Source organism: Poeciliopsis prolifica, unplaced genomic scaffold (genome assembly GCF_027474105.1).
Source record: "Poeciliopsis prolifica strain line A6 unplaced genomic scaffold, Auburn_PproV2 SCAFFOLD009, whole genome shotgun sequence".
NCBI lineage: Eukaryota > Metazoa > Chordata > Actinopteri > Cyprinodontiformes > Poeciliidae > Poeciliopsis > Poeciliopsis prolifica.
Window position 1 is genome coordinate 9,832,168 of NW_026562384.1, and position 17,837 is coordinate 9,850,004.

General features: G+C 38.8%; 1 protein-coding gene across 1 annotated transcript; it reads right to left on the reverse strand.

Annotated features, from left to right (window-relative positions):
• Nucleotides 1-5,773: 5,773 nt before the first annotated feature.
• On the reverse strand, nt 5,774-17,188 carry slc34a1b (solute carrier family 34 member 1b). Its single transcript, XM_055034706.1, has 12 exons — nt 17,160-17,188; nt 14,914-15,093; nt 14,401-14,547; nt 14,023-14,166; nt 11,600-11,711; nt 10,930-11,125; nt 9,993-10,088; nt 9,847-9,913; nt 9,593-9,760; nt 9,228-9,344; nt 7,302-7,426; nt 5,774-7,165 (listed from the first exon to the last, which is right to left on the reverse strand). Exons 2-12 carry the CDS (start codon nt 15,083-15,085, stop codon nt 6,566-6,568), a joined length of 1,944 nt encoding a protein of 647 aa, XP_054890681.1. The 5' UTR covers nt 15,086-15,093; nt 17,160-17,188; the 3' UTR covers nt 5,774-6,565.
• Nucleotides 17,189-17,837: the final 649 nt, after the last annotated feature.

The window sequence follows — 17,837 nt, forward strand, 5'->3', positions numbered from 1 at the left end:
TTAGATAGCCTGTAAGTGGACACATGTTTGTGTTCCCCGACATGTTGCAGGGTAATACTTCAGCTTAAGTGGGTCAAATTGAAAAACTCCTGACAGGAATGTTGGAACACACCCACAAGGTTTAGTTTTGCCTTACAAAAATAAAAAAAGTTGGCTGGTGAACGCTCTGGGATTTCTGCAGGGTTTAACAGCCAGATTCACGTGGTGACTGCCCACTGTCTCTACAGGCTCCTGAGGAGCGAACGAGCCAGTCCTTCTATGCAACCAGCTGGGTTCGGTTTCATAAAAACGTACGTTACCAGGCAGAGGCTGCAGTGAATTAGAACCACAGTGAATTGGAGCTGGGATCAAGTTTGAATAATTTTATTTATTTTCTGTTTTTGTATGTTTCCCTCCATAGTCTGATTGTGGACAAATACTGTCTTTATAGATAAACCTAACTTGTTATTATTTCAGTATTTGTATGACAAAACTGAACTTGAACTATTTTCAGTTGCAAGACGAATTACTAAATTATTTTTTTTGTCACTTAATTTGGTCTTTAGCTGTATCTTTTTTCCTTTGCGGACATTTAAAATTATTGAACCACTTCTTGTTTGTTTGGGCCTTTACAGGACAGCAACTGCTTTGACTCTTGTTTTTCCTGGAAAGAAAAAAAATTATGTTGAATATTGCAAAGTGCTAGGGAGAATTATGGGCTTTATCCACTTGTTTTCATCACCATGCCATGCAATGTCCATTTGTGGATAATGGCTCTCACTGATGTTCACTGATGTTCCCCAGTCTCAGGAATGACTTTGCAAACATTTCCAAGGCTGATAGATTTCAATGACTCTGTTCCTCATCTTTTCTTCCATTTCTTTAGACTGGAGCATGATGTCTTGCTTTTTGAGATCTGTAATAATTTGGCCTTGGTGTGGCTTTTGAAATTAAACTGGAAAAGTTCATTTTAAGCAAACTTAGGAAGGTCAAAGTTAATTTATGGCCAAACTAGTGGGACGTACTTGTATGATTTTGTTCCCATGATGATTGCGTTTCATTTTTAGTCAAATATTAGGAACTGATAGTGAAATTATTTCCATGAGTTGAAAAATTTAGGTGTGAAAAAATTGTGCGTGTTGCTCTGTGACGTCCCAGGTTTGGCCCATCTGTTGCATCCGGTGCGGCTAGTCACCAGCACTGGGCAACAAACTGCACACTGAAGTTTTTGTTTTCCTTCACTCTCTGTGAACAAGGCAGGGCAAAGCAGAAGCAGGAAGGGACTGAAAAACAGCTCCACCGTTGCAGATTTCTTGCTCAGAAATCCATAGTAAACATGCACCAGATGGTCCATTCTGTCATCATTTCAACATCTCAACTTTGTGGATAAGATTTCAAAGTATAGATTTCTTTTCTTTCCCAATTTTTTTTTAGTTAACTCTGTACTTATGATGTTTTAATACGGATATTAAATTGTTGAAAGTGTTTTCAAAAGGTGGTTTTAATCTATTTTACAACTTGAACATATCTCAAAGAACTTAGACAGTCATAAAAAAATTTACATTTGGTGAAGCTACTTTTTCTGGTGCAGGTAAATTTAGTTTATACTGCTCTGAAAAGAAGCACAAACAGCTAAAAACTTTTCCTCCATATTATTTATCTATATATTACAAACTCCTTCTTATTCATAGTTATAATTTTATATTTAACTACTTTTTGAAGTGCTTTACCTTATGAGAAGGTTTCAGTCTTAATGGAACATTTCTGAACTCATAATGAGCCTCATAGTATGACCTTCCTTCAAAGTGTGTGCTTTTCCACATTTATGCACTGAAAAAATGAACAACTCTCACAATAATGGCGTTACTTAAAACATAAATGTATGGAAGGTTAAAGTGGTGATTAAGTCCGCATGCATGGGTTTGATTTAAATTCAGGACACTAATTATTATTCCCGGTAGCAGAGGACAGGAGAGGTGACCCTAACTGCAGCACGACATTTTCTCCTGCATTCTTCATGTCTCTCTCAGGCGAACGTTTGTTTAGGTAACTCTCTGACCTATTTTAAAAGGCTTTTAGTTACTCTTCCATGGTCAGCGAGGTCTGATTCTCTGTAAGTATGTGTCGGCATGAGGATCAAATTTGTGGAAAGCTAAGAGACTGAGCTGCATCTCATTCAGATGCAGCTTCACGATTCAATTTAGCATGGCCACACCACAGTTATTAGGAAAATCAACTAATTTAGAACAATGTAGAGGATAAACCAACTGATTTAGTTGCATGATTGATCCATGATAGTCATAAGAAAAATCACATTTTTGCCATCATTATTGGGAGTCAAACCTGCCTGAAATGAGATAATTCACAGGGATTTCACTGCATATTCCCATTTTAATGATGGTAGATGGATCCAAAATATTTCTCTTCAGAGTTTTTCTGTTTCAGTAATAGCTTCTCTGGATGATCATTTAGATTAGGAATCTTGCAGTCTCTCTGAGAATGTATTCAAAAGCTAGCACAGCAAGAAATAGCTGTGGATAGAATATTGCTGAATCAGTCCCTGGGTAGTGAACATGAAAATGCTTCACAGGCAAAATCTGTTGGCATTGGTGTTGAAAGGGTTTATAAAATTAGTATGTGAAGAATGTGGCTTTACTAAAACCGTGATCAAATTGGACTGGGCTGAAATAGCAGGGAAGAGAATGGTTACGATTTATTGGAAAAAGAAACTGATGAGATTGCACACGCTAATGCTCAGAGTCGGAGGCTGGATGTGACAGATTACAAGCTCACAGGAAGCACACTGTAAAAAAAATGATAATAATGAAAAAATGGAACATTTTTCTCTATTCAAAGAAACTGTTAGATTTAATAAGTGAGGATAAAATGTAAAAAAGTAACATTAATTAGCTAAATAAGGTTTCTGGCCTTTTCAGTCATTGGGACTCATTCATTGTTCAGTCCTTGTTGTATTTATCAGTATCCCTTTATTACTTTCCCAATGGGAGAAAAAATATAAATCTAACAAAATCTGACCAATTTTTTAGACCAGTATAACGTTTGTGTTGTTCTGTATTATTCTGCCAGTGATTACCAGCTGGCTGTGCTCAGTGACATTGTGCAATTAATATCACGAGGTCTCAGAAACAGAACCATCTGCCGTGAGATAAAAATGACATAAAAATCCACAACATGAACATTTTGCTGTTTGTTTTGTAATTTGGATAATTTTATGTCATAAAATTGAGCTCTTTTTCTATATTTTTTCTACTTTCATTTACCATATTAATAATCTTCCGACTGCATCAGGTGTGACACGAACCAGTCATGTGTATTTTACACAACCTGTTGAACATCATTTTGGAGCAAAATGTGAAGATAATTAAGTTTTCAGAAAAAGACGCATTTAGGAAGCATAAAGGAAATAAGAGGAAAAATCTGATATGAAGATACTTAATAAAAGAGTCATCGATCTTCTTCCAACTTTAATTTGCAGTCGGCATGACAAGACAAACTGAAGTACTCAGAGAGGTGAAAAGTCTCACCAAAAAAGAGATAATTATGTTTATGTAGTTTTATTTTTGATGTATTTCACCAATTTCGCTGAGCCATTTGTTAGTAAAAAGTGAGTTTGACTCACGTCTATCATTAGTTTTACAGACTATTCCAGAGCTGCTGAAATTCAAGTGACTAGTGATATGAGAATCTTGCTGCAGCAGCATATTTCTATCCTGCAGATGATGCTCTGGGATGGGATTGTGCTGCATATGCAACCCTGATGGTGATCAGTTCCCACTCTTAAATAGAATGTGGTGCATTCAATATCAACAGCAGCAAGCCTGTGTTGTTCAGTGATAAACCGCTCGACACAACGTGAACTTTCCTCCTTTTCTCATTTGCTCACAGTACAACAAACTGAATTGCTTTTAATATTAATTTCAGGCTCACAATGAAGAGCATTACTGTGAAGAGGAAGACAGTTTTCAGATTTCCACACAAGCGAATATCAGGTGGGCGAATGCTGAAATTAAATTTCAGCATCACACAAAGGTGGATGTTGCTTTCCAGGTACAATTGGTCACACTAAATTTTATGGAAGGGCATCTACACTTATTAATTATCCACTTTTTTGTGTTGTCTCCAACACATGACCCAGGAAACACATTTACGTTTGTGGTTGCATTTTTGACAAATTGTGAAAAAGGCGTATGAATACTTTTGCAAGGTGCTATACCTTAAAGGACAATTTCTTTACATTCCTAGTGTTGAAATATCCGAGAGATGTTTGAAGAAAATTTGTATATCTTATAGTCTTGTCGGTGTTCATAAAGTCAGTGCAATGTCGATGATCAGATTGCTTTAAATAGAAATTGTTTGCTTTCAACTATTGCCTGCATTATTTATCTATGTATTCTAGCTTTGAAAGAAAAATGCTTTTGAAATCAAATTTTCTCTCTGTTCAGCATGTTCTTTCCTTGTGAAATGTTTTACGATGGACGTTTCAACATATCAATGTAAATATTTCATCAACCTCTTGTTGGAACCTCTTGCATCACTCAACCGGCTCCTAAAATCTGGACATTGTCATCGAATTTTCAGACAGACAATTTGGTCGGCAGTAGTAAAGCAGCACCTGTCTGTGGGAAATGATTTGAGTCAACATTAACATTTTGCTGCACAGCTCGTGTTTGTCACTGGACCAGTCGGACCAGCTTCGTGGCTGAAGAGTCACTGCAAACTAGAGTTGTCGACTTTCCTGAAACACATGATCAATTGTTAGTCTGCAAACAAGAACAAAGCACAAATTCACACATTCTGCAACACCTCCCAAATGAAATGTGCACACTCACCCACTTAGTGAGCACACACAAGACACAGACTACACAGGACATACAGACAGGTCGCTGCAGACATAATTCATGTGAAGATACTCTTCAGTTCCTTTTAGCAGCTGTGCAAATTCATTCACCTAGAAATAACCTCAAATGCAGATCAAATTTTAACAGACTGCTTACATCATAGCAGCCTTTCATAAGCTCCATATTACGGCAATTGCACCTAGTTTTTTTTTTTCCTCGACAGATTTGCAACCGAACTGCTGTAAATAAAACTTGACTAGGAAAAAAATTACAGAACAATTCAGAACCTTCCTGAATAAAATAAGTTGTGAACATCGCTCACGCATAAGGAAAACAGAAAAATAAATGATATATTTGTCAGTTACAATATGTTGATGTTTAACTGCAATAATAAAAAACACTTGCACACTTAACATTTGACATGACTCATTCACTACAGTGACTGATACATTGCAGTACCCTGATCCCCACTGAGTTGGTTTCACGCCACTTATTTCAGCTTGTTTGCTCATTGCAACACTTAATGGTGCGGTACGTCTCCGTTTCTTTACCTCTGTGAGTAAATCCGGAGGCACGGGTGCTAATTCGTTTAAGCCCTCAGCTGTACGTCTTCCAGCGTCTGTTTTGCTTTCTGAGTCCATCTGGCGGTTTTTCTCAAGCTTTATCCGGAGATCGTTTGATAAAAATTGAATTTCCAGTATGTGTATTTGGTAGTGCTACCAGTTGAGCAACTGGCATGGAACATGAAGATCTTTTTTGCAGCTGTCCCTAATTTGCATCCTGGCCTCATCACCCTTTGATGGATGTCACTTCTGTCTCTTTGAACTAGTCTCTCTCACCTCTCAAATTAAATCCTTAGAGGCTTATAACTTCTTGGAAAAACGGTGTTCCTTTGCTGTTGTGTGCTCATTTAGAAGAAATCTTTGTAACATTTCAGGTCTATTTAATAAAAAAATTACAAATTGCAAAATTATTGTTCATTTAAAGTTGTGTTTTATTTGATCATGAAAACTGACAGTGCCTCGGTTCTCAGTTCTTTGAGAAATGTTGACATTTCTATGTCTAATCTTAAATGATCTCTGAAAAAAAATGCTATCATTAAAAGGTAAAAGATTAGCATATTTTACTCATTTCTTTCACCAAAATATAAACAAAAATATGTTTTCTTCAGGGGAAAAAGTTAGGACACCCTTCCCTCTATTAGTAAGTGTCGCCCCCTACAGAAAGTGAGAAGAACTGCACATCAGTTCTTTAACAAATAAATAAAATCTGTAAAAATTTTATGAATGTTTGTCATATTGTGAGTACTAATGGATATTTTGATGGCTTTAATCCTCCTCAACATATTGAGAAAGCATAGAAAAGGCAGCTTTAGTATCTGTCTAAATAACAGTTTAATATGTTGAAAAAATGCCTCTTCATGTCTAAATGTGGTTCAACCTTTGAACCACATTTATCTAAATTTAGATTGAAAACAATGGGCTTGGAGAGCCTAATATTCTTGACAGCTTTATGGCTTAAGTGGACATTTAAACACAGTGATCTGCATTTGAATCGATTGAACACTTTTAAATATATCACAGCTGAAACAAGCTGAGGCAAGATAACATTTCACACTGACTATTGTTTGACTTCAGAAAAAAGAAAGCTTCTCTTGTTTCTCCTGGTTTGTTAGAAATTTCAGATTTTCAAAGGACAGTACAAAATGCGGTTTGTTGTTAGTCCAACTACAGTGGAGTGCTGTTGCACCTCTCCAAGCCTTTTAATTTAAAAACTGGCACACCTGGTCTGATCTCTTCCAAGCAGTCCAGAACCGGGTTATTGTAAGCCAGCCGTTCTTTCTTCTGGCAGGAAGCGGACTCATCTTGCGTTCTGACAGATATTGTGTCCGGTGAGATTGGGTCTTCATCCTCTCTCTCTTCACCTGCCTCACAAGTGAAACTGCAGCAGACAGTTGCCTTCCCAATCAAGCGGTCAAGAGGTTTGAGAGAATGCATCCACTTGGGCAGGAAGTCCCAGGTTTGGAGTCTGGTGGGCAGATGTCGGGGGCTGTGAGCCTGCATCGTGTTTACTACTGCAATGAAGAGAGTGATACCCAAAAAAGGACCCCCGACTCCAGCCATCACCTGCCAGCCAGCCAGGGAAAGGCCCAACACAAGGGATGGAAAGAGCAGGAAACACAAGAGAAGGTACAGGATGGCAAACCAGCGGTATTTGGCCGTGCGTTCCCCCAGAACACAAGCCATCCTGATGGGCAGACGCATGAATGGAACAGGATACCACAGCAGGATGCCAAAAACGTTGAAGAGGAGGTGACACAAAGCAATCTAGGTGGGATAAAGGCAAACAGTTGAAAAGCAAGGACATTTCCGCTTCTTTTCACACACCATACATACAAAATAAAATCCTACCATCATAACATTTTTGTTTTGTTTAGTTGTCTCTAATAAAACAGAAACAAACCTGAATGGAAGCTACTATTTTGTTCCCAGGACTGGCCAGAGCTGCCAGTAAGGCAGTGGCAGTGGTGCCGATGTTGGAGCCCAGTGTGAGCGGATAGGCCCGCTCCAGACTGATGACACCAATTCCTAGCAGATAGGATAATAAAATATGTTGTAGAAAGACAGAAAGAAAGAAAAAATATACCAGAAATTGTGTCAGTGATGTCTCATTGCTCTTCATTTGCAGTTTGGTTTTATTACATCATTCTGTGTCAGAGGTGATTTCACTGGGAGCCTGAGTTGAAATCCAATATGCAGGACAAGCAGAAATCTATTTTTGTATTAAAAGCTGTTTTTGCCTTTTCATTTTAAGCTTAGTTAATTACCTCTGTTGGATGTGGGGATTATGCTGATCTCTTATTTATCACTATGTAGCAGGCTGATGACTCAGTCATCACCAATTTTACATGCTTCCTTCAGCCGTCCACAGACTGGGCTTGTGATGAAAGGTGCTCTTACATCCACTGACTCCGTCATCACCGTCAGTGGATGTATGCAGTCATAGGTGTTTATATTTATCTACGAATCAAATTTTCTTCCTTAAAATGAACTCAATAGTTCATAAGTATCAAATACAATATACCTGTATGTTGGCAATTTATTGCTTTTGTAGTAAATGTCCTTTTAGAGGCCATGGTGTTAAAATTTATATATGTACAGGAAACTATGGCTTTGGGAGCAAAAGCTCAGTTTATGGGCTGTCATGTTTCAGAATATACTTTAAATCCGAATTACTTTAGGAACTTCTGTGCCTTTATGTTGTTGATGTTCTACCTATTTAATCTTTTAGTAGCTCAAACACGTGCTATGTTGTTTTTGTTTCTTACAGGAGAGACAATTTCATAATGAAGTAAATGCTCAAAACGTTTTCTGAGTATAGGTTCTTGAAATGATTACTGAATTTTTGCGCATTTTAAAGGAAATAATGAGTAGGAAAAGAATATATATTTAAAATAGTAATAATAATAATAAAGATAGAGATTAAAAAGACATAATAATCTTGACTCTAGGTCCAGTCCAGCCCTGTTGTAAGTGTGAACAATTTTAGTCAAAAACAGCTTCACTTGGGTGCTGGGTAGCTCCAGTTTTGAGGTCTACGTGGGAGGAATATGAAAACATATCATATGCTCTAATATCTTATGGGTTAGAAGCACATATGCAGCAGGGCAAAAGAAAAAAACAGAGGAGCATGAAGAATAAGAGTGAAAAACATAGATTTCTGACAGATTTAGCCTCATAAAAACAGTTTTTTGCTGTGTGAGTGGGAAAGTTATTGTTTATGTCAGTGGTACGTAATATAAAATGTGTGGTGTGGGTCTCGGTTTGCTCAGCTCTTTAAAAGGTAAGTAGGAGTTTGGTGTAGATGCGATGATATTCCAGCCCCACCTTCTATAAAAGCCTGCTCAGGTGCTCTCTCATGTCTTTTTTGTTGCATCACATGGATATTTGCTGCATTTCTTGTCTCATGCTCCAAATTTATTTTCCATGCTGCCACTAAATTATAAAATTATATAACTTTGATTGTGCTTCATATAATGGCAGCAAAAAAAAAAAAAAAGTTTTCTTGCGAAGGGTTTTTGATTATTAGCCTTTAAATAAGTATCTGTGGCATTTATTCATTTCTGATTCATGACGTGTCGATGTTCACTTTGAGTCCTGCGTTGCTAAGCACATCACACGTCCGTTTCCATAATTTCTATCATTTTACACTCCCGGTAAATTTATGCAGAAGTAACCTCGGGGGACTGAGAGTGACTTCAGTTCTTGAACTGAAGTAGACTTTGCATTTTCTTTTATTTGTAATGCAAAGTCGTTCCAGTTCACAAAAGAATTTACAATAATTTGAGGTCACTTTGATAAGAGCATGAAATCAATGCACGATACTCACCAACTAGAGGAGTCATAGCTGAGGTGAAAACGGAGCTGCTCTGGACGACAAACGTAACCCCTGCGCCTACAAACATGGCGATGTACCCCGCCAGCCATCCAAATGGATATGGCAGGTCTGGTCGGAGAAAAGCGAGAGAAATTAAATCCACGAAAACATACAACCACATAAAGAGTTTTCTAAAGGATTAATTACTCTCAAATCTGGCTGTAGGTTAACACGGCCTATTGATCAACAATGAAGCCAAACTGGAATAGGAAACCCAATCTACCTTGTATCTTTAGAAAAATGTCATTGTGTTTTTCCAGGATTGTTAATAACAGCATGAATATAACAACATATGACAGCCTGCAGAGAGAGCCCACCTGTATTAATGACTTTATGGATGACCTTTGCCATTTGACCCTGAAGCAGAGAATTGAGCAGTTTGACCAGAAGCAGCAGACATGTGCAGAGGACGGCCAGAGAGGCTGCGAGGAGAATTAGACCCACTGTGAGGTCTGACAGTTCTGTAGATGCAAACAAATGTCGGCCTGCAAAGAGACATAGTAACTGTTTTATTATACTGAATTTCATTTTTTAAAGAAATACTAATGTGTCAGCAAAACTACAAACCCACACTTGACATGTGTTGAGGATAAGTGAGAATCGAGACCACACTCTTCAGCACTTTTATTGGCAGCAGACTGCAGAAAGAAAGATGGAGCTTCATGAAAGCCACGTTAAATAAACCACAGAGTGTATGTGTATCAAACTAGCTATTACCAAGACTGTGTCATCCTGGCACCACTGTTTCACCAGGCTCCGGTTCCTCATGACCTCATTTCCCATGGCGATCCCTGTGATCACACATTTGTCCAGCTGATGGGAAAAGGAGACATTTTTTCAGCACATTTCAGGGCAGTAAGGTTAAAGAATGAAAAAAAAAATGTTTCTTTTTAACATCTACTCCAGTTTGAATTTATGTTGCTGTCAATGAAAACTTTGATGTGTCTGCTAGATAAGTATCACCATCTTTTTGGTGAAATAGTTTTCATTATAAATATTGGGGTGATAATGTATATGTAATGTACAATGCATATAATATACATCATCCCAACTCTATTAATATATATATATATATTGGCAGAGTTTATATTGACCCATTTGTCAATATAAACAAATGGGTTTATTTGTATTTCTAAGGGTTTGTATCTCACTGAAGCAAATAAATATAAAGTCCAACCATCCATTCTCTGGTGGTTTGAATAAAGCATGAGCACTTTAGTCTGGATTTATGTTTTTATATTCCATGTATTTGCAGAAAAACTGAGGAGAACTCAGGTAAATTTCATATGACATTTTGAAATGGAAAATTTGGTATAAACCTGCAAGCCACATTTTCTTCTGGCAATGAGTGACGTGTTGAAAGGTCTTTGGTTAGTAATGCGTCATGATGTAGCGAGATAAAACAATGGCAATCATATAACCAAAGAATGATTACATTAACAATCATTTCTCTGGTGACTTAATGCAGCTACCCCAGAGTGAAGAACATCCTGATGCTTATTGGTGAGCATCAGGATGTTCCGTACTTTTGTCCTCTAATATCTCAACACTTTTTGCAACATTCAACTAATGAAGGATGACATGGCACCAACTGTTTATTGAGCCGTTTTATTGGACAGGATATTTGCAAACACGGCCAAGCGAAGGTTTTTACCTGTATAATGAGCTTGGTGACTGGCTCAGTGATGACCTTCAGTAGCTCAGGTGCTTCCTCCCCAGGCTGCAGTCTGAAGACACTGACCAGCCACTGGGACAGATGGGTAATGACCCCGCTCGCCACCTCCAAGGGCAACAGCACCAGCACCGACAGCCAGTTGAAGCAGTCGTGGACTGTTGCTCCGGCGAAGGCCCTGCCGAGGGTCGCAGTCATTAACTCTGCTCACCAAGGTCACTCAGCATCAGGCTGATCATCTACTTTCAACAATAGCTTGTTAATCTGATTTTTACAGTTGCAGTTCTCCAGACATGAGTGATATAATGAGCATGTCTGTTTTGACTGTGACGTTGTTTACTGCAAAATGTTGGCATAAATAATTATGTAATCATGCAGATAAAATAATAAGCCATCTGTTCAGTATGTTATCATTTCATAGCAGATTTTTGCCGGGGTAGAATTAGACTGGATGCATGCCATTGTTGTCACTTTCACACTGATACAGAGATTATAAAGCAGCAAGCAGCTGCCAGTGCTTCCTCTGCTTTCATCCGGCTTGTTTTCCTCTTTTTCCCCCCCACATATATAATCATTACTTGTCTCTTTCATTTCCCTCTACTCTGCTCCTGTGTTTCCTTCATTCTTTGACTCACTACGTTTGCTCACTCACCGTTGAAACTCGTTTCTTTCTGCGGCCTGCATCATGGCTACGATGGTGTTCGTGACAGAGGTGCCGATATTTGTGCCCATGATGACTGGAACGGCCAACTTCACTTTCAACACTGCGAGAGAGGAGAGACAGAACAGAGGTTTCTTCACAAGCTGCATCAAGGTCATTACGATGCGGCACCTCACACATACAAAAGGAGCTGTTTTGCCGTGAAACGTCCAAGTTATCAAGAAAACCATTTGCGGCAGCAATAATTGCAACATATGACCCATTCCTTTAATGGTGATGAGAGATGGTTGTGATTTCCAAATGAAAGGAGGCAGCTTTACGGGAGAGGTTAACGTGGAGGGCATCTTTAATGGGGAGAACAGAGAGGACATACATCATGCAGGCAAACATCCTTACCTTCCTCCAAGTTTGGTAATTATCAGCAATCTTATTTTATTTATTTATGTTATCTTTTAAAAGGGGCAGAGAGACAACTTCTGTAGCATGATGTCACTGATTTTTACAGGCTGAATGTGGAGCCTGAGAGCAAGAATCCCTGGACTGAATGAAAGAGAGAAAACTCACAGTTGGCATAGTGTGACTTGACATCATGCAGAGCCACTTTTTCACATATTCTCACCTTGTAACCACAAGCAACATATCATTTGGGGACTGGCAGACCAACAGAAATAGCATATTTTTATGATGCAGGAGAAAAACTATAAATTTAGTACTTTTTTCAAAGGCTTTGAATAATAAAATTAAGGCACGCAGTATTGATGCAATACTTTTGCTATATTTACATCAAAAGTTTTCTTTATATACTACTCAAAGTGGTTTGTCGTCTCCAAAGTGGTTGGAGATAACAGTGAGCAACAATTTTCAGATTTTTAAATTGATTTAGGTCTGAACTTTAACTAGGCCTGAATAGTCATGAATATTCCCTGATGCAAATCACTCCGGCTGCAAGGCAAATCTACACCCTGGTCATTTGTAACCTCCAACAGGTTTACGTTCAGCATGGTCAGCATGACAGCTGAAATGGTGTGTTCAGGAAGATGTTCTGCGTTAATTTTGGTTTTCACACACTCCAGATAACATCCTTCAAAAAAGTTCTGACATCCTTGGTCTTTATCTTTGTTCTCCCTGACAAACTTTCACCTGGTCTTCGTGTTTTTCAGATAGAGCAGAATTTTCTTCCTCCCACTTGTCTTCTGTTGCATCGTTGTTTGCATACAGGAGTGCACTTCCAGCTACTATGTTCCACAGCAGAGATCCTGCTGGAGGTCCTGTTCTGACATTTTATGGATTTTGGAGACTTTTAGTATTTGGCCGTTTTCTTTCAGAGCAGATTTGCTTTGACAGCCAAGCCCGTGTGTTTTGACAGCGGTGAACTATTTTCTAAACAGAGGAATGACCGATTTCAAGTCCTTTGGAGACATCTTTAAACCCCTCTTATCATGCTATCCACTTTCGCTTCAATAGTCAAGAAAACACCAAACTAAATATCTGAGGTTTTAAAAAGGTAAACCTCATGAATTATCACAGACGATTTTCGAGATTTTTAAAAGAATCCATTCAGTTTGTTTTTTATTGTTTATTTACATTGCTTCCTCAGCACTGCTAGAATTCATTTTAAATATGCATTATGTCCAAACTTACAAGAAAAACACGTTAATTATAAATGTTACATGGACATGTGTTTACACCTTATTTTTTTCTCTGAGTTTTAATACACAAAATAGTGATTGTTTTTTTCTCTGTATGAGGTTACTGGATGTGAACCAAGGTACATAAACATACATTTGTATTGACAGGTACACAGTCAATACCTTTACACTCACATAGCTTAAATTCAGACAACACTAATTTGGTCAAAGCTAATCAAAGCTTAATAAAGGTGCTAATAATGTTCATAAATAGAGATTTACCTGCTAGTTCATTTTTCAAGATAGAAAATATAATTGGCTCTGCATCTGCTTTACACTTACTTGTACCACTGCATTCATATAAATGTGCACAGAATCTAATTTACCTCTTGTACCTCATACATATTTTAATCCCAGCTGATTTCGCGGAATTAATCTAGATTCTATTATCTATACCAATAGCAAATCAAACAACATAATGCTGTGTCGCCTGCAGTCAGTTGGGTTTCGAAGCCAATTTCTGAGAAGCTCCGTTGTTAAAAATGTATAAAGGGAGTTTCCAATTCCCAGGGTTCTTTGCTGTCTGAATATTGGTCCATTCATTAAAATATGTATGCATGCAAAGTATTTGCCTGGAGATAAGTACACAATGCAGTAAACACGCAAAATATATTCCAGGCTGGTTATCTTTCTCTGTTCCTTCCATTTCAAAATCTCACTTACGGTTTAAATCAGCTCATCTTCCGACACGCAAACATTTACACAGGTTTTCATGCGCCTACTCACATCCTGAGGCCACCAGACTGACAACAATGGAGGTGGAGGTGGATGAACTCTGAACGAGGACGGTGACCAGGATCCCCACCACCAGTCCTGCCACTGGGTTGGACAGCACAACATTGTCCTGGAAAATGTCCCCTGCCACTTTACCTGGTCCAATATCCCACCCACACACACAGAGGGAAAAATACAAACATAGACAAAACACAAAATTGATTACTCTGAGGAATGACAACATTCACACTGCTTATTTCCTCTCCTTCAAGAGATGATGGCTTGGCAGTATGATACAGTGGGACGGTGAATTGTCCCTCACTGAGTCACTCTTTTGTCACACATCAGCTCGGTGAGTCAAAGTCAGCCTGCAGTGAGGGTTATACTTACCTCCTGCTAACTGGAAGGCAGAGCTCAGCGTGTCCAACGAGCAAATGAAGAGAAAGAGGAGGATGAAAAGGAGAGGGATCTTCGATAGATTGATAAGACGCTGCTTGATCTGGCCTGGACTCACAGCTGTGGTGTGCAGAGAGTTTTCTGTTGGAAACAAAGACCAAGGGAAAGGTTTAGTCTTGCATCACGGCATAAATAGCTTAAGACTGACCTATTTTCCCCATAAGAAAAAGCAGAAAACAGCAAGTTTCAAGCTAGCATGTCTCCTTTTCTTGTGAAATCTGGCTTCTGAATATAAAAAATGTCGTACTTGTATGAGAACAAAGCTTTCACATGTACAACATGCACAGGGAAGCACCTGCTGAGTTACTGGGGAGCCAGAAAGTCCCATTGGCATTTTGCCTCTTTCTTGTGCATGTTTCTTATCTACAAGAATCCGCCTTTCTAAGGAAATCAAGCCAGCTGCCTCACCAAGAGATGAAAGTGTTCATCTCCTCTTGATCCCTATACCTTTTTTTGTGTGTACACTGCCTGTATTTATTGACAGTACAGTCGGGAGACGATTGGGACATTCATTGTAGCACTCAGAGCTGCCAGTGAGGTCAAGAGTGGATCCGATGCCAGACTCCCTGTCCTCCTCCAGTGAGAGTTTGGGCTGGGAGGAAATCTGAACCACATGCATCTTCCAGCCTGAGAGAACACAGGGTTCATATTTAGGTTCCTAGTGGTGACATTAAAGCTTTTCAAAATACCTACCAATCAGAATCACATACACAAACACTATGAACATGGATGTTGTCTTGAATGTAGAGCTTTTCTTTTTTTATTAGAACCATTCCTTTTTTCTCTGAAGGAAAGTAAACAAATTGCATTTCAAGTGATTTTTGAGAACAATAATTGGGTACATAGATTTTAATTTATACCATTGTCTTTTCCCTTTCAATCCAGACATGGTCAAAATTAAACATACAGAAAGTAATTTGTATCTTGATGACACTTTTTGCAGTCATAAAAATAAATCTGATAAATAACTAAAGCCAAAAAATTCCTTCCACCACGAAAGTGTATTATGGCCTTCTTGTCCATGACGAGTGCATGTAAAACTGTAAAAGGCTGAATGTTTCCACAGTAAGTGAGACCTGTGTCCCGTCCACAGGGCTCTGCAGCTGAGGAGGGAGAAAACATGTGGCACTCTGAGCCTGTGTAAAGATGCTCAAGTAATTAAAGTCACAGGATGGCACCAGTGTAGAGGAAACAGATGAGAGCGAATGTGTTTGTCAGCCACCTGCAGCAGTAAAAAGAAATCAGTGGAGACCAGCATTCCTTGTATATGAGCCCATCTCTCACAGAGGCGCTGAGACCGGCAGCAGACAAGCAATTACAAAAGAACAAAAGCCTCCCACATTGTTTCTAAGTGGCACCTTTTCTTGATTTGAGGTCAGATTGAATGCCACACCTCCTGGCAAACGAAAGCGTTTTCAGAATCAGTGAGAAAACATTGGTATCAGTGTAACTTCTCCCCTATTTCTACTTTCTCAAAGGCACCCTTCACCTCTCAAAGAGCTACGACTGCCTTTAAAGAATTTCCTATTTTAAGCATAGAGTGCCTCCTTTTCCCTTTCTGCACATCAGCTGTATTTTAGAGCCTTCAAGGCAGAAAAAGAAAAAAAAAAACGTGTCCCTTAAAAGCAGAGGATGGAAGTAATCACAGCAGGCAAAATCACAGTAATTACAGTCACTGCATCATTAGCATTGTATGCGACATCTTCCAGCAGTTCTTAATGGGTGGAGAGGCCTTGTTAGCATCTGTACATGTTTATCAATATGTGGGAGAGGGTGAAGCTGCTCAGTCTCTGGTCATATTTAGTGTTGGTAAATGCACACTGAATGCTATCTGAGTGTTGCTGGTTGTCTGGCCGATCAATCTTTTTCATCTGTTGGCAAGTTTTTCTTTTCAATCTGGTCAGAGAAAAGCAATGAAATTTCAAAAGTCTTCCTGCAGCAGGAATGCTACAGATTTGGTTGTTGAAAGACACATAATCAAGTTTTAGGTCCATGCGAGTATTGCTATAAAACTTATCAATGTATGTCTGATCTGAACTGATGGGACATGAGTTGTAAAACTTTCAAGATAAGCCAGCAACACAAAGCATTGTACGAACACTGTATCACTACTTTGCCTCTTCTGGACCTTGGACAACCACATATCTTGCTGTGAACCAGAAAGTCCTGAAGAAGAATGTCTGGTCATCACTCACTGACCCCGAGTTCAAGCACACTTGGATTATTCTGCAAGACAATGATTAAAAGCACCCCTGCAAAATCACCTTTGAATGGTTTCAAAAAGGAACTAGTTGTCATGTCTAACTCTTAACTAAAATTCAAAGATGTTGTGTCATTGCCTTAAATAGGCCATCAATGCATGCTCCAATGGGCCTTAATTCCTCCTTGATGATAAAGAACTTATTGCTAATTATTCCAAATGTTTGATGGCACAATAAGTTATTATTTACAACTTCAATTAAATTTTGACGTAGGCCCAGATTGGTTTTGAGTAAATGTTTCCCTTAGTGAGTGAAATCATTTGAAAACCTCATTTGCTTTTGCATTAAAATCTGCACATTTAAGTGCAACCAAAACAGCAATAAACAAGGAAACCTTTTCTTTCACACTGCTCCAGATGGGAAAAAAATATAGGTAAATCAAACTTGACACAAAGATCATATTCATTGATATTGTTAAGTGCAGCTTCTTACCTGGTGTCAAACAGCTTCTGTGTGAGACCTGCAATGCAAAGCGTCAAGCTGGGGAGTAAATCAACTTTAAATACGCTCTCAGACCTGAAAGTGTTGAGAGGGGCACCTGTTCCTTTGGTGATTAACTTGAGACAACACTGTTAATCAATAGCACAAAGAGATAAGTTAATGAGGCATTAGTTAAAAGGGTATGTACTCCACTCGGTAATGATTGATGCTCTCTCAGACGGTCTAATTGTCACTTGATTTGGTGCCAGATAAGTGGATTTAAAGATGAAGCTTCCAGTTTGATTTGATCCAACATGAGAACGCTGAGAGAAATCTGACACCTAGTGGTGAATCTGGAGGAATGCCGCTGACTGTTTTGGTCCACATGTTCTCACGCAGCCGTTTTCATCCTGCTGTGGAACATAGCAAAGACTGGAGACGGTGTATTAGCTGACCACTTCTTTTTCAAGATAAGCCAGTGAAAGTAATTCAAATTTTTGGAGAGTAATCTGCTTTCAGCTGGTACAGGTACTCCCCTCAACCTCGGGCGCTCAAGTTTAAGTATGTTTTGATTGGACAAGAGCTATCAGGGGAATTTTTTGGCAGCCTCACACACAGAAGTGCACATTTACCTTTCCACTCCACTGCTCACGGATGGTGTTCTTCTCAGAAACAGAGTTAGCCTGTGTA

Bases quoted from the DNA above. Each gene is read 5' to 3' on its own strand.
- slc34a1b (XM_055034706.1), bottom strand. From the start codon at position 15,085: ATGCATGTGGTTCAGATTTCCTCCCAGCCCAAACTCTCACTGGAGGAG. The intron at 11,712-14,022 runs GTGAGTAGGCGC...CCTCTCTCGCAG, and splicing joins CAGTCTGGTGGCCTCAGGAT to TGTTGAAAGTGAAGTTGGCC. The intron at 7,166-7,301 runs GTTTGTTTCTGT...TATCCCACCTAG, and splicing joins AAATAGTAGCTTCCATTCAG to ATTGCTTTGTGTCACCTCCT.